At 43.8% G+C, this 21,990-nt stretch overlaps 2 protein-coding genes across 5 annotated transcripts; one reads left to right on the forward strand and one right to left on the reverse strand.

Moving 5' to 3' along the window:
• Positions 1-11,064: 11,064 nt before the first annotated feature.
• Positions 11,065-16,760, reverse strand: LOC106593201 (coiled-coil domain-containing protein 42). Its single transcript, XM_045692145.1, has 6 exons — positions 16,590-16,760; positions 16,167-16,446; positions 15,289-15,564; positions 14,656-14,925; positions 11,490-11,651; positions 11,065-11,199 (listed from the first exon to the last, which is right to left on the reverse strand). The coding sequence occupies exons 1-6, from the start codon at positions 16,667-16,669 to the stop codon at positions 11,065-11,067; spliced, it is 1,203 nt and encodes a 400-aa protein (XP_045548101.1). The 5' UTR covers positions 16,670-16,760.
• A 1,142-nt stretch (positions 16,761-17,902) lies between these two features.
• On the forward strand, positions 17,903-21,490 carry LOC106593203 (beta-1,3-galactosyltransferase 6). Of its 4 annotated transcripts, XM_014184539.2 has the most exons (4): positions 17,904-18,293; positions 18,394-18,452; positions 19,102-19,651; positions 20,046-21,490. In XM_014184539.2, the coding sequence occupies exons 3-4, from the start codon at positions 19,112-19,114 to the stop codon at positions 20,523-20,525; spliced, it is 1,020 nt and encodes a 339-aa protein (XP_014040014.1). In that variant the 5' UTR covers positions 17,904-18,293; positions 18,394-18,452; positions 19,102-19,111; the 3' UTR covers positions 20,526-21,490. The 4 variants fall into 4 exon arrangements, with proteins under 4 accessions (XP_014040016.1, XP_014040015.1, XP_014040014.1 ...); XM_014184541.2 differs by lacking the exon at positions 18,394-18,452 and having other exon boundaries at positions 17,903-18,021; XM_014184540.2 differs by lacking the exon at positions 18,394-18,452 and having other exon boundaries at positions 17,903-18,017.
• Positions 21,491-21,990: the final 500 nt, after the last annotated feature.

Below are 21,990 nucleotides of genomic sequence, written 5' to 3' on the forward strand. Positions count from 1 at the left end.
TAAAGCTGATAAACCACGGCTCTGCATAGCCTGTAGCATATTTCATTTACACTAATTAGATTGATTGACTTCTATAAAGCTTAGCCAACATACAAAGACATATTCATAAACCAGAAGAGCAACTTGGCTGATAAACATAGTTTTGTTGTCACCTGGGTCCAATCGGGTCTGGTCTAGCTCCGGACCCATTACAGTACGGGTAGGGTCTAAGTCTGGACGTCATCAGGTCCGGGTCTGATTGTCCTCGGTTCCGTTCGGGTCCTCTACTTTGACGTCCCAATTAGTTATTTCACTCAACAGACTGTACTGTATAGACTGTAGAAGTGTGCCACTAACAATATACTGTAGTCCTTCCTAAAACGAATTGTGAAATTACTGGATCACGATTTGTTTTATGAAGCTAATTCAAATATTTTTGCCTCTGGACAGTTTTTACAGCAGTGGGCTAAATCAAGGTCACACACAGTGTTTCTTGGTAGTCATAAACAGATCTACTCTGAAATAAAAATATACACCTCACACACATGGTTATGGGCTTAAAAAAAGAAGACACCTGTACCATGTCAGATATAGAGGTGAAATGGATTACATTTTCAGTTTGCATCCCAATGTTACATTTTATATACATCACAGAAGACAGAAATATAACAAAACCGGAAACACAGGATTTTCGACAGCTTTTTTTAAATGTTTATTAATTAATGCTATATTGTAATTGAGAACAGTCGTAAATGGGAACTTGTTCTCAACAAGCTGACCTGGTTAAATAAAGGTGAAATAAAAAAAATGTCAAATACAAAATAATGAAATTTCACCCATGATCATTTGACTGCAGGAAAAGGCTATAAGTTGATTTGTCTTACGTTGCCAAATCTCCCATTGACAACCAGGACACTAAGGCCTAAAGGAGTAATTCCTTGTCAGTGGTGGGTGTAGCTGGGGCATGGAAGTCAGGCGCAGGAGAGCAGAGATGAGTGGACAAAGCACTTGACTTAGGCAATCATAAAACAGAACGCAATCGCGTCACAAAAACAAATGCCCAAAGTACAAATGAGGCAGCACAAAGTACAACAACCAAGTACAAAGTACCGACTATCACAAAGCACAGGTGTAAAACAAAACCCGGCACAACCCAGCCGGAAGCGTGCCAACCTTGACAATAAACAATACCCCACACAGACATGGAGGGAACAGAAGGCTAAATACACATAGTAATTATGAGGAGATGAAAACCAGGTGTGCAGGAAAACAAGACAAAACAAATGGAAAATAAAAGGTGGATCGGCGATGGCTAGAAGACCGGTGACGTCGACCGTCGAACGCCGCCCAAACAAGGAGAAGAACTGACTTCGGCGGAAGTCGTGACATTCCTAAAACAAGGTAAAGAAGGTCTGTTCTCATTGACACTAACTAGTCCAGTGATCAGCTACCCTGGTCCAGCTCAGAGTTGTTGTCGCATTTCCCAGAACTCTAACACTTTCACAGAAAAATGGAACACCTTCATAGTTCTATCATCAGAACACCACATTAAATCCTCGATATTGGTTCTGCCAGACTAGATCTCTGACCGGCCCAAAGTGTGGTCTGACATGTGACAGCCCAGCCACCCAGCAGCGTTGACCTTGGCCACGTTGAGAATTAACCTGGATAGTACCACCACACTCAGGAGATGGCACATCTAGTTGAAGGGCCAGACAAGACAGCAACAGTGTGTCCCCATGCCTGGGCTAATGGGTGACCCTTGAACCTGATGTGCCAGATCTCTGCCCTGTCCAAGTGTGAATCAGGGATGTATGCCAGCCCAGACACCCAACAGCTCAGCTGCCCAGCCGTCCAGGCACTGTTGTTGTCTGACCCTTGACCTTGATGTGACAACTTCCTTGGGTGCTGCACAACTGTCCCTGTGTCTTCTTTAGAAGCTTCCCGCCACCAATGAGCAGATAGCTTTTGACACAAACACACCATGGAAATAAACAGGGAATGCTTCTAATAAATTTGTAGGCCCTTGGGTGCCTGGATATAGACATGAGGAGCACTCTATACTGTTGATACGGTGTACAAGATTCTGATTAGCGGAGAAGATATTACATCCTCGTATTCACTATGTTTCCATGTTTTTAACACAAGTACTAATCTGTAATAAACCTAGAAGTAATATGTCGCTATACATTTTACGTTTAACCTCTATGGGCGTCCCACCTACTCAACAGCCAGTGTAATCCCGTGGCGTGTTATTCAAATACCTCAAAAATGCAAAAACTTCAATTTTTAAAACATATGACTATTTTACACCATTTTAAAGACAAGACTCTCGTTAATCTAACCACACTGTCCGATTTCAAAAAGGCTTTACAACGAAAGCAAAACATTAGATTATGTCAGCAGAGTACCCAGCCAGAAATAATCAGACACCCATTTTTTCAAGCTAGCATATAATGTCACATAAACCCAAACCACAGCTAAATGCAGCACTAACCTTTGATGATCTTCATCAGATGACAACCCTAGGACATTATGTTATACAATACATGCATGTTTTGTTCAATCAAGTTCATATTTATATCAAAAACCAGCTTTTTACATTAGCATGTGACTAGCATGTGACTAGCATTCCCACCGAACACTGCCGGTGAATTTACTAAATTACTCACGATAAACGTTCACAAAAAACATAACAATTATTTTAAGAATTATAGATACAGAACTCCTCTATGCACTCGATATGTCCGATTTTAAAATAGCTTTTCGGTGAAAGCACATTTTGCAATATTCTCAGTAGATAGCCCGGCATCACAGGGCTAGCTATTTAGACACCCAGCAAGTTTAGCACTCACCAAAGTCAGATTTACTATAAGAAAAATGTTATTACCTTTGCTGTTCTTCGTCAGAATGCACTCCCAGGACTTCTACTTCAATAACAAATGTTGGTTTGGTCCCAAATAATCCATTGTTATATCCAAATAGCGGCGTTTTGTTCGTGCGTTCAAGACACTATCCGAAAGGGTAAATAAGGTGACGAGCATGGCGCATTTCGTGACAAAGAAATTCTAAATATTCCATTACCGTACTTCGAAGCATGTCAACCGCTGTTTAAAATCAATTTTTATGCCATTTTTCTCGTAAAAAAGCGATAATATTCCGACCGGGAATCTGCGTTTAGGTAAACAGACGAAAGAAAATAAAGCATGGGGTCGACTCGGGCACGCGGCTAAGCCCATAGTACTCTGATCGGCCACTTGCCAAACGCGATAGTGTGTTTCAGCCTGGGCCTTGAATTACGTCATTCAGCTTTTTCCCGGGTTCTGAGAGCCTATGGGAGCCGTAGGAAGTGTCACGTTATAGCAAAGATCCTCAGTCTTCAATAAAAAGAGCCAAGATGAACAACAACTTGTCAGACAGGCCACTTCCTGCATGGAATCTTCTCAGGTTTTGGCCTGCCATATGAGTTCTGTTATACTCACAGACACCATTCAAACAGTTTTAGAAACATTAGGGTGTTTTCTATCCAAAGCCAATAATTATATGCATATTCTAGTTACTGGGCAGGAGTAGTAACCAGATTAAATCGGGTACGTTTTTTATCCAGCCGTGTCAATACTGCCCCCTAGCCCTAACAGGTTAACTAATGTCAGTTTACGTGACTAACTACAATAATTAAAAGTCACTGTCTTGAAATGTTTTCTAATGCGACCATGTTGATAAGGAACCACGACGTCATTGTGTTTGTGGTTCCTGTAAGGTAACAGGGGACAAAGTCTCTTTCAGAAGGACATCTGAATCAGTGGTGGCTGGTGGGAGGAGCTATAGGAGAACGGGCTCATTTTAATGGATGGAATGGAATCAAACATCAACCACATGGAAGAAACATGTTTGACTCTGTTCCACTGACTCCATTCCAGCCATTACAATGAGCCCATCCTCCTACAGCTCCTTCCACCAGCCTCCTCTGGTCTGAATAACTAATAAATAATCCAGTGGAGGACGCAAACACGCGCACACACACACGCACACACACACACACACACACACACACACACACACACACACACACACACACACACACACACACACACACACACACACACACACACACACACACACAATTCATGAATAACACCTGGCCAAAGCTGTGAATTCACAGTGAAATTTGCTCTCCTAGTTTCACAATTTCTCTTGTTCTTTCTGCACAAAATACAATCCAAACTCCAGATCATTTATCTTCCTTTCTAATAGCGTTTGGGTTGCATCAGGTTTTGTCCCCTGAAAAACCACTCGGCCACACTGCCACTCACGTGAGAGTGGTACACACGCTTTAAAACCATTTCCTCACTCCGAGGGCCAGAGCTAATGGACACAGTCAGAGACAAATGGAGGAGATGGCAGGGAGTGAGCAGGAGAGAGAGAGAGAGAGAGAGAGAGAGAGAGAGCGAGAGCGAGAGAGACTGAGTGGTCCTTTTAAAGCACTAAAGTGAAGTGGGAGGTAAGAACATAAGCAGTCAACTTCACATGAAATATTTGATAATCACTTCACAGAACTATTTGCTATTTCCTGTGGCAGGAAAATATGTTCCAGTACAAAATGTTCAGGTTCTACTCAACTTCTGTTTCTCTATTTGTTTTTTTTAAATCTCTTTCTGTCCAACTCTTTTCTATAGTCCTGTTCTTGCCATCCGTGTGTGTGTGTGTGTGTGTGTGTGTGTGTGTGTGTGTGTGTGTGTGTGTGTGTGTGTGTGTGTGTGTGTGTGTGTGTGTGTGTGTGTGTGTGTGTGTGTGTGTGTGTGTGTGTGTGTGTGTGTGTGTGTGTGTGTGTGTGTGTGGACTCTCTAACAATCCATTACCAGTGAATCATTGTCTACTGAAAGTGTACCTATAGCAGTTTCCAATCTAGAATCTAATCTCACACTGTCAATTGGATTAATTTTATTCATTTATTACACGGGCAAATTCCATTGCACTCCAAAGCTGGGAGACCGGCTCAAGTGGAAAAGGTGTTGCACTGATGAAACACCCAGCCCGCAGGCCGCAGGGTGGTAATTGCAGGAAATGAAACACATTTCCAATTCATGCATAACAATTATTGAACTGGTTAGTCATTCTTTTTCTCAGTGATATAGGCTATATATTTAACATCTACAGAAGTGAGGACCTTGTTACCCAAGGCACTGCAGCAGTTGGTGCATTTACAAGAAATGAGAAGAAAAAAAATATAAAGAAAAAATACATCTTCAATTGAAGCCTACTAGGAAGTTCCCTCAGGCCTGGAGGGAAGTTAAAGTCATTCCGCTACCCAAGAATAGTAAAGCTCCGTTTACTGGCCTGTTACCAACCCTTAGTAAAGTTTTGGGGAAAAAATAGTGTTTGACCAGATACAATGCTATTTTACTGACTTTCAGTACATTTATAGGGAAGGACATTAAACAAAGCACAGCATTTACACAAATGACTGATGATTGGCTGAGAGAAATGGATGATAAAAATATTCTGGGTGCTGTTTTGTTAGACTTCAGTGCGGCTTTTGACATTATCAATCATAGTCTGCTGATGGAAAAACATATGTGTTATGGCTTTACACCCCAGGCTATAATGTGGATAAAGTGTTATTTATCTAACACAGAGGGTGTTCTTTAATTAATGGAAGCCTCTCCAACATAATCCAGGTAGAATCAGAAATTCCCCAGGGCAGCTGTCTAGGCCCCTTACTTTTTTCAATCTTTACTAACGACATGCCACTGGCTTTGAGTAAAGACTGTCTGTCAATGCATGCGGATGACTCAACACTATACACGTCAGCTACTACAGCGACTGAAATGACTGCAACACTTAACAAAGAGCTGCAGTTAGTTTCAAAATGGGTGGCAAGGAATAAGTTAGTCCTAAATATTTGGGACAAATTCACTAAACCCTAAACCTCAACTAAATATTGTAATAAATAATGTGGAAATTTAGCAAGTTGAGGTGACTAAACTGCTTGGAGTAACCCTCGATTGTAAACTGTCATGGTCAAAACATATTGCATAGTGTTGAGTTTCATGCATGTTAACATCAGAAGCCTCCTCCCTACTTCAGCACACTCCGCCAACCCTGATGTCCTTGCCGTGTCTGAATCCTGTCTAAGGAAGGCCACCAAAAATTCTGAGATTTCCATCCCCAACTACAACATTTTCCGTCAAGATAGAACTGCCAAAGGGGGAGGAGATGCAATCTACTGCAGAGATAGCCTGCAAAGTTCTGTCATACTTTCCAGGCCCAAACAGTTCGAGCTTCTAATTTAAAAAATGAATCTCTCCAGAAATAAATCTCTCACTGTAGACCCCCCTCAGCTCCCAGCTGTGCCCTGTACACCCTATGTGAAATGATTGCCCCCCATCTATCTTCAGAGTTCATTCTGTTAGGTGACCTAAATTGGGACATGCTTAACACCCCGGAAGTCCTACAATCTAAGCTAGATGCCCTCAATCTCACACAAATTATCAAGGAACCCACCAGGTACAACCCTAAATCCATAAACATGGGCACCCTCATAGATATTATCTTGACCAACTTGTCCTCCAAATACACCTCTGCTGTGTTCAATCAGGATCTCAGCCATCACTGCCTCATTGCCTGCATCCGCTATGGGTCCGCGGTCAAACGACCAGCCCTCATCACTGTGAAACGCTCCCAAAAACACTTCTGCAAGCAGGCCTTTCTAATCGACCTGGCTTGGGTATCCTGGAAGGATATTGATCTCATACCGTCAGTCGAGGATGCATGGTCATTCTTTAAAAGTAATTTCCTCACCATCTTAAATAAGCATGCCCCTTTCAAAAAATGTAGACCTAAGAACAGATATAGCCCTTGGTTCACTCCAGACCTGACTGCCCTCGACCAGCACAAAAACATCCTGTGGCATAGTGCACTAGCATCGAATAGTCCCCGCGATATGCAACTTTTCAGGGAAATCAGGAACCAATACACGCAGTCAGTCAGGCTAGCTTTTTCAAACAGAAATTTGCATCCTGTAGCTCTAACTCCAAAAAGTTGTGGGACACTGTAAAGTCCATGGAGAATAAGAGCACCTCCTCCCAGCTGCCCACTGCACTGAGGCTAAGTAACACTGTCACCACCGATAAATCCACGATAATCGAGAATTTCAATCAGCATTTCTCTACGGCTGGCTATGCTTTCCTGCTGGCTACCCCAACCCCTGCCAACAGCCCCGCACCCCCACAGCTACTTGCCCAAGCCTCCCCAGCTTCTCCTTCACCCAAATCCAGAGAGCAGATGTTCTGAAAGAGCTGCAAAACCTGGATCTGTACAAATCAGCTGGGCTAGACAATCTGGACCCTCTCTTTCTAAAATGATCCGCCGCCATTGTTGCAACCCCTATTACCAGTCTGTTCAACCTCTCTTTCGTATCGTCCAAGATCCCTAAAGATTGGAAAGCTGCCGCGGTCATCTTCAAAGGGGGTGACACTCTAGACCCAAACTGTTATAGACCTATATCCATCCTGCCCTACCTTTCTAAAGTCTTTGAAAGCCAAGTTAATAAACAGATCACTGACCATTTCGAATCCCACCGTACCTTCTCCGCTGTGCAATCCGGTTTCCGAGCTGGTCACGGGTGCACCTCAGCCACGCTCAAGGTACTAAACAATATCATAACCACCATCGATAAGAGACATTACTGTGCTGCCGTCTTCATCGACCTGGCCAAGGCTTTCGACTCTCTCAATCCTTATCGACAGACTCAACAGCCGTGGTTTCTCAAATGACTGCCTCGCCTGGTTCACCAACTACTTCTCAGACAGAGTTCAGTGTGTCAAATCGAAGGGCATGTTGTCCAGACCTCTGGCAGTCTCTATGGGGGTACCACAGGGTTCAATTCTCAGGCAGACTCTTTTCGCTCTTGCTGCTGGTGATTCCCTGATCCACCTCTACGCAGACGACACCATTCTGTATACATCTGGCCCTTCTTTGGACACTGTGTTAACTAACCTCCAAACGAGCTTCAATGCCATACAACACTCCTTCCGTGTCCTCCAACTGCTCTTAAACGCTAGTAAAACCAAATGCATGCTTTTCAACCATTCACTGCCCGCATCCGTCCGCCCGACGAGCATCACTACTCTGGACGGTTCTGACTTAGAATATGTGATCAACTACAAACACCTAGGTGTCTGGCTAGACTGTAAACTCTCCTTCCAGACTCATATTAAACATCTCCAATCCAACATTAAATCTAGAATCGGCTTCCTATTTCGCAACAAAGCCTCCTTCACTCACGCCGCAAAACATACCCTCGTAAAACTGACTATCCTACCGATCCTTGACTTCATCGATGTCATTTACAAAATAGCTTCCAATACTCTACTCAGCAAACTGGATGCAGTCTATCACAGTGCCATCTGTTTTGTCACCAAAGCCCCTTATACCACCCACCACTGTGACCTGTATGCTCTAGTCGGCTGGCCCTCGCTACATATTCGTCGCCAGACCCACTGGCTCCAGGTCATCTATAAGTCTATGTTAGGTAAAGCTCCGCCTTATCTCAGCTCACTGGTCACAATAACAACACCCACCCGTAGCACGCGCTCCAGCAGGTATATCTCACTGGTCGTCCCCAAAGCCAACACCTCCTTTGGCCGCCTTTCCTTACAGTTCTCTGCTGCCAATGACTGGAACGAATTGCAAAAATCGCTGAAGCTGGAGACATATTTCCCTCACTCACTTTAAACATCAGCTATCTGAGCAGCTAACCGATCGCTGCAGCTGTACATAGCCCGTCTGTAAATAGCCCACCCAATCTACCTACGTCATCCCCATATTGTTTTTATTTACTTTTCTGCTCTTTTGCACACCAGTATTTCTACTTGCACATCATCATCTGCTCATCTTTCACTCCAGTGTTAATCTGCTAAATTGTAATTACTTTGCTACTATGGTCTATTTATTGCCTTACCTCCTCACGCCATTTACACACACTGTATATAGACTTTCTTTTTTTCTATTGTGTTATTAATTTGTTTGTGTGGCACTGCTTTCCTTTATCTTGGCCACCGTGTCTTTGTGTTACGCAGAGTAGGGGAATGGATGGGATTAGTGGAACTGTCATTTGTTTTTCAACAGGACAATGACCCAACACACCTCCAGGCTGTTTAAGGGCTATTTGACAAAGAAGGAGAGTGATGGAGTACTGCATCAGATGACCTGGCCTCCACAATCACCGACCTCAACCCAGGTGAGATGGTTTGGGATGAGTTGCACCGCAGACTGAAGGAAAAGCAGCCAGCAACCACTATGTGGGAACTCCTTCAAAATGTTGAAAAAGCATTCCAGGTGAAGCTGGTTGAGAGAATGCCAAGAGTGTACAAAGTTGTCATCAAGGCAAAGGGTGGCTACTTTGAAGAATCTCAAATATAAATGTCACGGATCCTTCTGGAACTTTCATTGCGCACACCTGTCCCTTATTCCCACTGATTGTATTTCTACATATGTTCCCTTTTTTCTCCATGGTCTTGTTGATTATTGTTACAATGTCCGTTGGTGCGTGTGAGTACCTGTGCTGTGTGTTTTGGGCTTTCGTACCCTTGTGGATTGCGCAGATGATTACGGGTCTCGTCCCGTGTGTATTTATTCGAGGTACTCCTCGCTCTTTTGTTTGGGTTTCAACCCTGTGTTTTGTTACGTGTTTGTTTGGTCTTCGTCCCTGTGCCTTTACACGGCACGCCGTAATTGGGGCTGAATAAAAAATCCTATTACGCATTCCTGCGCCTGTCTCCCGAATCTCCTCATACCAACGCGACAATCAAATATATTTTGATTTGTTTAACACTTTTTTGGTTACTACATGATTCCATATGTGTTATTTCATAGTTTTGATGTCTTCACTATTATTCTACAATGTAGAAAATAGTAAAAAATAAAGAAAAACCCTTGAATGAGTAGGTGTCCAAACTTTTGACTGGTACTGTATATATCTGGTACTACATCTAGGTCCTGTCACATAGAGAAAGGGAGGGCCACTGTTCACGTTCTGTTAGTCTGTCTGACTTATGAGCAGAGGTACATAATTAATAATCAGTCTCATTTTTCAAGCAATATACCTGCAACCTGTGCACAGTGAACATGTCACATCTAGTCTTCATCACTTTGTGCTTGTGTTGAACAGGAGAACGTAGGCAGTAGAGCAGTTGCCGTGTCTCATTTGTATGAGTTTGTGCCTGCATTTCACTAGTCGCCACATGCACATTTTAACATGCTTAGAGCACCCCCACACTGTAGCCTTCAAAGTAGCCTGAGCTCCTACTGACTACCTGACTCTGCAGTCTGTCTCTGAATTTTAAAGACTCTCACAGCAACATAATGAGGCCACTGACTGGCTCCCTGACTCTGCAGTCTGTCTCTGGATTCTAAAGACTCTCACAGCAACACAATGAGGCCACTGACTGGCTCCCTGACTCTGCAGTCTGTCTCTGGATTCTAAAGACTCTCACAGCAACACAATGAGGCCACTGACTGGCTCCCTGACTCTGCGGTCTGTCTCTGGATTCTAAAGACTCTCACAGCATCATAATGAGGCCACTGACTGGCTCCCTGACTCTGCGGTCGGTCTCTGGATTCTAAAGACTCTCACAGCATCATAATGAGGCCACTGACTGGCTCCCTGACTCTGCGGTCTGTCTCTGGATTCTAAAGACTCTCACAATATTATAATGAGGCCCATGACTGGCTCCATGAGAGACCACACTTCATTTGTTTAGTTTGTTATTGCAGTTATAAGAAGAAAGAGAGAGAGAGAGGGAGGGAGGGAGGGAGGGAGGGAGGGAGGGAGGGAGGGAGGGAGGGAGGGAGGGAGGGAGGGAGGGAGGGAGGGAGGGAGGGAGGGAGGGAGGGGAGGGAGGGAGGGAGGGAGGGAGGGAGGGAGGGAGAACTCCCTAGTTTAAACACTGTCTATTCAGAATAACAATGGTCCCCTCTGCTGGTCACTGTGAGTAAACTCACTATTATCTGTAGTGATCCTACTGTATTTTAGATACATTGAATGAATAGTCTTAAATGACAGGTAAGTCAGGTCCTTTTATGTCAGTCTTTAGTAAGAGGCTTTAGAGTGTGTATATGATTCAGGGTAAGGTGGGTTAGGGTTGGAAATGTGGACTTGTTTGTACTTGGTTGACCTTCTCCCAAATACAGATGGAGGTTGGAGAGGAATTTCTGAACCTGCAGGTGAAGGACATCGTTTGAAAGATCAGTCATTGATAGCCTACAAGGTTTCTGGTAAGTTCTTGTCTGATATGTCGTAAGGCCTTTCTGTACAACAGTGCCAAGACAGTAGAATATAATAGAACTGAATTGAATTGAATAGATTAACTGTATTGTTCCCAGAAGGATCTTCAGTGACCTAACAAATATAAATAGTTACAGTATATCTGCAGAGCGGTCTGTAGACAGCCTGTTACTAAACTGCAAGTCTAGCACGGTAACACACACACACACACAGACACACACACCTTATCCAGCTGTTTGAGAGTGTCCTTCAGAGCGACCTCGCCCCACCCATCCTGGGCCTTCTTGTTGGTAGTCTGGTACAGGTTGACGGTGGCCATCTTGATGGTGGCCAGGAGCATGGTCTTCGTAGTTGCCGTATTTTGGATGTGAGCCCACCGAGACTCCTGAAGAGGGAGAGATGAGAGAGTTAAAGGAAAGACTGGTCTGTGTGTGCACCTCTCATGTCTATATTTTGGAAAACAGTTTGTGCAGTGAAGCGTGGAAATTCCCTCCCCTTCCCTGCCTAAGCAAGTTGTGTCAGACTCTCGCATCGTTACTGAGAAAAATTAGATAAGTGATGCTTTTAATCAGCATTTTATCTCTGCAGACTTTTTATTTGAAAGAAATTCTGGTTTAATTGACCCTGGTCAATCAGTCGACGGCTCTTCCCTCTCCCAACCTCCGGCTGGCTCAGTGGGAGATCAGTCAACTTGAACTGAATCGTTGTTTTCATTTCAACAACTTTCTACTTGTGATCTACTAGGTGGGTTAAGATTGATGTCAAAATAAATCAACTGCGGCTGATTTGCTTGATCTTTTCTGGCAGCATCTTTCTGCTCTCCTGATTGCGAAGTCTGAAGCTTATCTCTGGCACTATCCCCAGGGTTTGGAAGGCGGCCCATGTGCTCCCTCGCCACAAAGGTGGTTACCCCTCCAATCTAAATAATGATCGCTCTGTTTCAAAACTGTCTTGCCTAGCAACAATTTTAGAATCATTAATCAACTGTCAGTTTAGATCCTTCCTAGCAACAAGTTGTATTTTAAGTGTCTGGTTTCACTGTGCTTCCCTATTTATTGACTTATCCCACTCTTTACTGATTCAAAGATAGTCTGCAATCGGAATGGATCAGGTGTCATGTAATTGGTTAAAAAATTACTTGACATACAGTACACAACGTGGCTTTTTTCACCCTCTTTTTCTCCCCAATTTTGTGATTACGATGATCTTGTCTCATCGCTACAACTCCCCAACGGGCTCGGAAGAGGCGAAGGTGGAGTCATGCATCCTCCAAAACATGACCCGCCAAGCCGCGCTTCTTAACACCCAGAAGCCAGCTGTGTCGGAGGAAACACAGTTCAACTGACAACCGAGGTCAGCCTGCAGGTGCCCGGACCGCCACAAGGAGTCGCTAAAGCGCGATGAGCCAAGTAAAGCCCCCCCCCGGCCAAACCCTCCCCTACCCCAGACGATGCTGAGCCAATTGTGTGCAGCCCTATAGGACTCCCGGTCACTGACTGTTATCGAACCCCAGGCTGTAGTGATGCCGCAACACTGCAATGCAGTGCCTTAGACCGCTGCGCCACTCGGGAGGCAACAACGTGTTTTTTCTGATGGTGTTGAGTCAGGTTTCCTTCATTTTACGAAGGGTGTCCCACAGGAATCGATTTTAGTCCTGTACTTTTTACTGTCTATTTAAACAATGTTGGTCTATGTGTAAAATAATGTTTTACATGCAGTTCAACGTTATGCAGATGACACTGTCGTGTATGCTCTTGCCCCCACGCTGACCAGTCTCTGCCTTCATTGCTTTGTAGAAAGCCTTTTGTTATTCTCCAAATCACGTAAAAATGTATCTGAGGATTTATACATATGTACATTGGATCGTGCTCTCATTGATTGTGTCACCGCTTATAAATATCTGGGTATCTGGGTTGACGAAAAGCTATCATGTTGATGAGATAGTTAAGAAATTATGAATTAAAATGAGCTTATTTTATAGGAATAAGTCATGCCTTTCATTAAATAGCAGAAAACAAATCATTCAGTCAGCATTCATATCGGTTATAGACTACGGAGATATTGTCTATATGAATGCAGCTGCCACTTTGCTTTGTTACGGGTGATAGGTTCAGTACACATCAATGCATTCTGTATCAAAAGGTAGACTGACCCTCTTTGAAGTCTGTAGGTCTTTTTATTTATAAACCCCTCCTGCATGAATTTCCTCCGTACCTTACTTCATTGTTAAACTTACGTATGACGTATGAGATTCCAGACCCAGTGCCAGGTATGGCTAACTCTCGATCTCCAATGATTTAGATAAATCTGCTTTTTGTTTTTTTGCACCTTGCTTGTGAAATGACCTCCAAGGCGTTCTGAAGTTTGGTGCCTCTCGGGCAATACAACCTTTATTTTATTCTACAAAAGGCTGCTTGAGGTCCTTTTTACTGTAAAATGGGGTTTCTATGATTGTATTAAGCTTTTTGTGTATTGGTGTAAATATTGATGTGTATATTGATGTGTATAGTGATGTGTGTAGTGTATATATTTATGTGTATAGTGATGCGTGTGGTGTATATATTTATGTGTATAGTGATGTGTGTAGTGTATATTGATGTGCATATTTATGTGTATAGTGATGTGTGTAGTGTATATTGATGTGTATATTTATGTGTATAGTGTATATTGATGTGTATATTTATGTGTGTAGTGTATATTGATGTGTAAATTGATGTGTATTTATTTAATTTCTTTTATTTTACCTTTATTTAACTAGGCAAGTCAGCTAAGAACAAATTCTTATTTTCAATGACGGCCTAGGAACAGTGGGTTAACTGCCTTGTTCAGGGGCAGTACCCTAACCTATAGTGTATAGTGACGTGTGTAGTGTATATCGATGTGTATATTGAGGTGTATAGTGATGTGTGTAGTGTATATTGATGTGTATATTGAGGTGTATAGTGATGTGTGTAGTGTATATCGATGTGTATATTGAGGTGTATAGTGATGTGTGTAGTGTATATTGATGTGTATATTGAGGTGTATAGTGATGTGTGTAGTGTATATCAATGTGTATATTGAGGTGTATAGTGATGTGTGTAGTGTTTAATGATGTGTATATTGAGGTGTATAGTGATGTGTGTAGTGTATATTGATGTGTATATTGAGGTGTATAGTGATGTGTGTAGTGTATATCGATGTGTATATTGAGGTGTATAGTGATGTGTGTAGTGTATATTGATGTGTATATTGAGGTGTATAGTGATGTGTGTAGTGTATATCGATGTGTATACAGGGCTCATCTATGAAAGAGACCTAGGTCTCGAAATAAAGGTTCAATATATTTTTGTGCCAACCATCCTGATTGATCTGCACAGCCTCATGTCTGTTGACTGCTGTCCCCTCACCCATAGCATGGTCTCACTGTGTACTCTGTCCAGAATCCTATGTAGCTTGGCCAGCCTGTTGTTGTAGTGCAGCAGGCGGTCCTCGTTCTGCTCCAGGTACTGGGTCAGCTGGGTCCGGACCGTCTCACAACACTCCTGGTTCTGCTTGATGCTGGTCAGTAGTTCTTCCCTGGTCTGGACCAGAGTGTCCACCCTGGACATCACCTGCCACGCCTCCTGGAACTGAGAGGATTCTAACACTGTTAGAATAATGTTCACAAAATGGTTACTCTAGGTTAGGTACTCACTCCACCCATCCCTATTAGACTGAGGGTCAGGTAAGTCATGGATGGCCAATCCTCCTCCTGGAGAGCTACTTGGTGTATAGGCTTTTGTTCCAGCCCTGCTCTAAAACACCTGATTCGGCTATTAAACATCATGACGAGCAGCTTATTAGTTTAACCTTATGAATTGCATTGGCCACCCCTGACTGGACCGGACCGGACCAGACTATCTACCACATACTTCTCTCAATGGCTTAATAATGGAAGTTAGTTCCATTAAATATATTACAAACTCATGGAGAGTCTTAGAAATCTCAGTATCGGTGTCAGTACCACCAAGCCAACATCAGACCAGAGAATTAGCTCACACTGCCTCCTCAACTATACAAACTGGACCCCCTCTATGGGGAGATGGTCTCTTCCATCTTATCATATCTCTCATTACCTGCTTGCTGGCTTTGACCACTTTATCTAGAAAGCGGGAGTAGATTTCATGTTTCTCTACAAGAGCGGCAATCTTTACTCTCTCTTTAGTGAGAGCCTTGAGCTCCTGTTTCAGGATGAGTAGGTTCCCTGCTTTCTGACGAGCTAGCTCTCTCTCCTTCACTGCTATCTTCAACGCACGGACGTTTTTCAATTTATTCTCCTGAAAAAGGCAGGAGGGGATTGCTGAGTGGAATCAGTTTGTGTGATGTGGAACTACTGTCTCTGAGTTCAACGGAAAATATGAACTGATACACAAGCCTAAAATAAGCCTAAAATATGAACTGATACACAAGCCTAAAATAAGCCTAAAATATGAACTGATACACAAGCCTAAAATAAGCCTAAAATATGAACTGATACACAAGCCTAAAATAAGCCTAAAATATGAACTGATACACAAGCCTAAAATAAGCCTAAAATATTTACATTTACATTTAAGTCATTTAGCAGACGCTCTTATCCAGAGCGACTTACAAATTGGAAAATATGAACTGATACACAAGCCTAAAATAAGCCTAAAATATGAACTGATACACAAGCCTAAAATAAGCCTAAAATATGAACTGATACACAAGCCTAAAATAAGCCTAAAATATGAACTGATACACAAGCCTAAAATAAGCCTAAAATATGAACTGATACACAAGCCTAAAATAAGCCAATAAAGTATGTGATTTGTTGAAAGAGTCAGAACATGCAACAGGTTGAGACGTCCTACTACGAAGGTCCTACTATCGGACCTCTCAACCTAGAGGAGGTTACCTGGAGAAACGCGTTGAAGTTTCTGAGGTATTCCTTTAACTTAACCTCCCTCTCCTTCAGCTCTTTATCTCTGACACGCTGGGCCATCAGGGTCATGGCAAAGTCCTGATAGACACACACACACACAGGAGGAGCGGGCAAAGGGTCAGAAGTCAGTGTGTGCGCGTGTATCACCTCTTGAAGGGCCTCCATGGCTTTGTGTATGTCCAGCTCCTCTCTTCTCTTCCTGATGAGGTGAGTGGTGGGAGCCAAGACATAGTCAGTGGATGGGGGAGCTTTCCTGATAAACAACAACAACACAACAACAACTCAATGTGATTTATTGTGTAAATGTACAGCTTCCTTCAGTGTTTATATTGGTAAGGAGCATATACCAAAGGAAAAACAAATCCTGCAGAAGTTCTATACTATTTGTGCACTTACAGTAGCTCTTTTTGAAGATTGTTCCCAAAGTATGTTTTAAAGTAATCAGTCAGATCCTCTGCTGCTTTTTTATTGTCCATGTCTGACAGTCAGCCTGACAGTCTGGCTGTGTCAGCTACTGGTAGAAACAAGAGCCTGACAGCAGACAACACTGTCATGTCACACTACATGTTATATCTAATGGAATGCTTGATCATACCTGGTCAAGAAATATTTAACAATGGTGTCCTAGCAACCAACCAGAGGGGCTCTTCCTTTTACATGGAGATAGAACATAGAATTGGAACATGTAGAACACAGAATGTGTCATAGAATGGAGGTAGAAATTGTATCTCTATGGTTTCTTACCCACAAAACTAACAAAGAACAAGAACAAAGAGTTGGGAGGTTCCACATTCCATTCGACACATTCAGTAGTGGAGATAGTACCCAATTGTCATACTTGAGTAAAAGTTAAGATACCTTAATAGAAAATGACTCAAGTAAAAGTGAAAGTCACCCAGTTAAATACTACTTGAGTATAAGTCTAAAAGTCTTTGGTTTTAAACATACTTAAGTATCAAAAGTAAATGTAATTGCTATAATATACTTAAGTATCAAAACTAAAAGTATAAATCATTTCAAATTCCTTATATTAAGCAAAGCAGATGGACACATTTTGTAGTTGTTTTTTATTTACAAATAGCCAGGGACACGCTCCATCACTCAGACATAATTTACAAATGAAGCATGTGTTTAGTGAGTCCACCAGATCAGAGGCAGTAGGGATGACCAGGGATGTTCTCTTGTAACTGTGTGAATTAGACAATTTTCCAGTCAAAATGCAACGAGTCCCTATGGGTGTCAAGGAAAAAGTATGGAGTAAAAAGTAGGAATGTATTGAAGTAAAAGTAAAAGTTGTCAAAAATATAAATAGTAAAGTAAAAAAAAAAATACTTAAGTAGTACTTTCAAGTATGTTTACTTAAGTACCTTCCACATTCCATAGAATTTAGAATCAGTGCTGTAGTGTAGTTAGTTGAAATGTTTTACTCATTCTACTTGTATCCATTGGGAGGCTCCAAAGGCGTGTCTTTCCAGCAGTGAAGGGGATGCGTCATCACATACTGCCTTCAAACCAACTGGGAACTCGGAAAAAACAGGCTCAGGCGAGGAAAAAAAAACGTGTGACGGTGACGTCAGTGATGTCCAGATTGGAGAAGTTGTAGCTCTAGGATGATGCCTGAGTTTCCGAATTGTAATTCCGATTTTTATGAACGTAAAAAAATATTTTCGCATTCTGAGCTCCTTTTTTTTTTTACGACTTTCCATTTGTGTTAAATAAACTGAAGTCGGAGGTCGAATATTTCCGATTTCCATGTTGTCTTGAACTCGCCGTCTGTCTTGTATTTACTGCGTGTCACCAGTCGAGTCAACAATAACGTCTAGCGTAGGTAGTTCACTAGCTCGCTGTTCATCTAGCTACACACAAAATGATTGCTCTTTTTGTTTAATAATTGTATTAATTCGCGTCATTTTGTACCTAGCGAAGTGAGCAGTAAATCAAATCCTCATTCCTCGATAGCTATTAAGATAGCTAGCGAGCCTGCTAACGTTTCCACATTTGTGCTATCTCGGCTAGCTAACTAACTAGCTACAGACAGAAGCAATGTCCATGTAACTGTCATCGATGCATTAAACATCTAGCGTTGTGTGACACATTCAGGTACTGTAGTCTATATTTCCGCCTTTGTTTTGATGCAATGAGCATGATTTCCGTCGCTTGCATGGAATGAGATTGATCGGGTAATGTTATCGTTAACCAGGTTGCAGGCAAGCTGTGGGTGGTCTGCTTAGCACTGATATGTTTGCCGAGGTCGATTAGGTAACGTTAAGTTAGCTGTCTGTTGAATTGTTGATCAACTTCAGAATGTATTGTTCTCTAGCTACCTCATTTCTCTGGGAGATATTCATTGACTGCTGTCTTTTGTTAACTGAATGAACAGACATGCATTGTTGCTTACAGATCTCTCTCGTCTCTCTTTCCCCCCCATCTCTCACCACCCCGTCTCTCTTTTCCCCCCATCTCTCTTTCCCCCATCTCTCTCCACCCCGTCTCTTTCCCCCCCCCCATCTCTCTCTACCCCGTCTCTCTTTCCCCCATCTCTCTCTACCCCGTCTCTCTTTCCCCCATCTCTCTCTACCCCGTCTCTCTTTCCCCCCATCTCTCTCCACCCCGTCTCTCTTTCCCCCCCATCTCTCTCCACCCCGTCTCTCTTTCCCCCCATCTCTCTCCACCCCGTCTCTCTTTCCCCCATCTCTCTCTACCCCGTCTCTCTTTCCCCCCCATCTCTCTCCACCCCGTCTCTCTTTCCTCCATCTCTCTCTACCCCGTCTCTCTTTCCCCCATCTCTCTCTACCCCGTCTCTCTTTCCCCCCATCTCTCTCCACCCCGTCTCTCTTTTCCCCCCATCTCTCTCCACACGTCTCTCTTTCCCCCCCATCTCTCTCCACCCCATCTCTCTCCTTCTCAGTCTCAGCACCATGAGCCTGGTCCGCGTCGTGTGTCGTCACAAGACGGCCCTGGCCATCGGAGGAGTGTGCCTCTTTGCTGTTGTCCTCCTTTTCCTCGCCAAGTGTACCTCGGAGACCCTAAAACAGGGCCAGGCCGACCCTCCAGGCCTAGCCCCCCACGCTGCCCACTCCCAGCCCCGAGCAGAGCACCTTGAGCTCCCCTCACGCCCCAAAGACCTCTCAGCCTTCCTGGTGGTCCTCATCACCACAGGACCCAAGTACACAGAGCGCAGGAGCATCATCCGTAGTACCTGGCTGGCTAAGAAGGATCCAGAGGTTCTAGCTATGTTCGTGGTGGGAACCGAGGGTCTGCCCGCAGAGGATATGCAGAACATCAACACGGAGCAGGGACGGCACAAAGACCTGCTCTTACTCCCTGCGCTGCGAGACTCGTATGAGAACCTGACCCTGAAGCTGCTGCATATGTATTCCTGGCTAGATCACAACGTAGACTTCAAGTTTGTGTTAAAAGCGGACGATGACACCTTTGCTCGTCTGGACCTGTTGAAGGTATGTGTTTGATATGGGATGCATCCCAAATGGCACCCTTTTCACTATGTAGTGCACTACTTTTGACAAGGGTCCATAGGGAACCTATGTAGGTAATAGGGTGCCATTTGGGACATAATGTGTATTGTAAACTGGATGGTTTGAGCCCTCAATGCTGATTGGCTGAAAGCTGTGGTATATCAGACTGTATACCAGGGGTATGACAAAACATGTACTTTTCTTGCTCTAATTACGTTGGTAACCGTTGCGTCATGCTTAAGAATAGCCCTTAGCCATGGTATTTTGGCCATATACCACACCCCCTCGAGCATTATTGCTTAAATATGGCGCTTGTGCTGCAAAACAAATGTATGTGCAAACACCCCATAATGTATAATCTCTTCTAATCTCATAGGAGGAGCTGAAGACTAAAGAACCCAGCCGGCTGTACTGGGGCTTCTTCTCAGGCCGCGGTCGCGTGAAGACGGCAGGGAAGTGGAGGGAGTCGGCCTGGGAGCTGTGTGACTACTACCTACCCTACGCCCTGGGTGGAGGCTACCTGCTCTCCTGTGACCTCGTACACTACATCCAAATCAATACGGCCTACCTCAAGGTGTGGCAGAGCGAGGACGTGTCACTGGGGGCGTGGCTGGCCCCGGTGGACGTCAAACGAACACACGACCCTCGATTCGACACGGAATACAAGTCTCGGGGGTGTAGTAATAAATACCTGGTGACTCACAAGCAGAGCCTGGAGGACATGTTGGAGAAACAGCAGACGCTGCAGAGAGACGGGAGGCTGTGTAAGGAAGAGGTTAAACTCCGCCTGAGCTACGTGTACGACTGGAGCGTCCCGCCCTCACAGTGCTGCCAGAGGAAGGACGGAATACCCTGAACTATAACCCTTAACCTTCCTCACTTTGTCCACCCATGTAATTCTCATCAGTGTTTCCCCTACTACGGTTACCCAGGCGGTGTGGTGCTCCCCCTAAGCCTTACTCTGTTCTGTGGTGCCCCCCCCCTTCCCCGTAAAACATTGTACTGCCTTCAGTTGACCTCCATAGAAGATGTGTGTTATGGCAGCCCGCCTATGAAAAGACCTGAGGAAAACACTGATCCCCATTCCCTTTTATATATGTTTATTTATTTATTTATTCTGGAGCCGTCGCTGACTGAACTAAAGCACACTGGTACAGGACTGGGAGAGTGGACCTGACTGGGTACAGCCACACAACGGGAGACCTTCAGTTATTAATAACAGCACATGTATGTTGGGAGGAAGTGTACTTAAAGGAACCAGTATTCAGCTTTCTGGTTGGACAATGAAAAGACTCGAGTCATTCCTGAATCTGTTTAAAATGTCCCGGAGACTCTAAGTGGCCCTATTTATGAATGTGATGGAAGTGATTATCTTGATATGAAAATGGTTGTATTGCTTCAGAACAGTGGTACAGAATGAGCCAGTCATGGGTTCATGGTATTTGGAGTTCCATTGAGACTATGTGTAATATTGTAGGCCTCTCTCCTCTCCCCTGCTTACTGAGAGTTATGTTCAGTTGGGAGATTTACCCTACCTGCTGTCTGTGTTTGGTTGACGTATTTACAAAGTTCAGTGATGGTCAACAGAGCTGTTTGTGTTCAGCTGAGCTACTCTACAGGCGATTTTCCAGCTGATATTCGGTTACTTTTAAACCCCAAAAAAGTCTGCTTGTGTTAATGTCGTTGAAAGAAACCAGCCGTTGTATTATTGTGTGACTGACTTTGTCCTCTCATCACCAGTGTTGTTTAAAACCTACTGTCAAACTACTTCAATATGAATGTTTCAAATATTTGGACCTATTAAAAAGTTTTTGAAACATGTATTTTTGTGACAAATATTTATTAATAATAAATGGGTATAAACACTAAAGGAAAATACCTACTGTACACCCCCCCCCCAATACCCCCTACAGCAGGGTTCCTCAACCCTAATACCCCCTACAGCAGGGTTCCTCAACCCTAATACCCCCTACTGCAGGTTCCTCAACCCTAATACCCCCTACAGCAGGGTTCCTCAACCCTAATACCCCCCAACAGCAGGGTTCCTCAACACTAATACCCCCTACAGCAGGGTTCCTCAACCCTAATACCCCCTAAAGCAGGGTTCCTCAACCCTAATACCCCCCAACAGCAGGGTTCCTCAGCCCTAATACCCCCCAACAGCAGGGTTCCTCAACCCTAATACCCCTACAGCAGGGTTCCTCAACCCTAATACCCCCTACAGCAGGGTTCCTCCACCCTAATACCCCTACAGCAGGGTTCCTCCACCCTAATAACCGTACAGCAGGGTTCCTCAACCCTAATACCCCTACAGCAGGGTT

Source organism: Salmo salar, chromosome ssa12 (genome assembly GCF_905237065.1).
Source record: "Salmo salar chromosome ssa12, Ssal_v3.1, whole genome shotgun sequence".
Lineage (NCBI taxonomy): Eukaryota > Metazoa > Chordata > Actinopteri > Salmoniformes > Salmonidae > Salmo > Salmo salar.

Bases quoted from the DNA above. Each gene is read 5' to 3' on its own strand.
- LOC106593201 (XM_045692145.1), bottom strand. From the start codon at position 16,669: ATGGACAATAAAAAAGCAGCAGAGGATCTGACTGATTACTTTAAAACA. The intron at 14,926-15,288 runs GTGTGAGCTAAT...TACCTAACCTAG, and splicing joins TTTGTATAGTTGAGGAGGCA to AGTAACCATTTTGTGAACAT. The intron at 11,200-11,489 runs GTGTGTGTGTCT...CTTCACCTGCAG, and splicing joins CTCTCAAACAGCTGGATAAG to GTTCAGAAATTCCTCTCCAA.
- LOC106593203 (XM_014184541.2), top strand. From the start codon at position 19,112: ATGAGCCTGGTCCGCGTCGTGTGTCGTCACAAGACGGCCCTGGCCATC. The intron at 19,652-20,045 runs GTATGTGTTTGA...CTAATCTCATAG, and splicing joins CTCGTCTGGACCTGTTGAAG to GAGGAGCTGAAGACTAAAGA.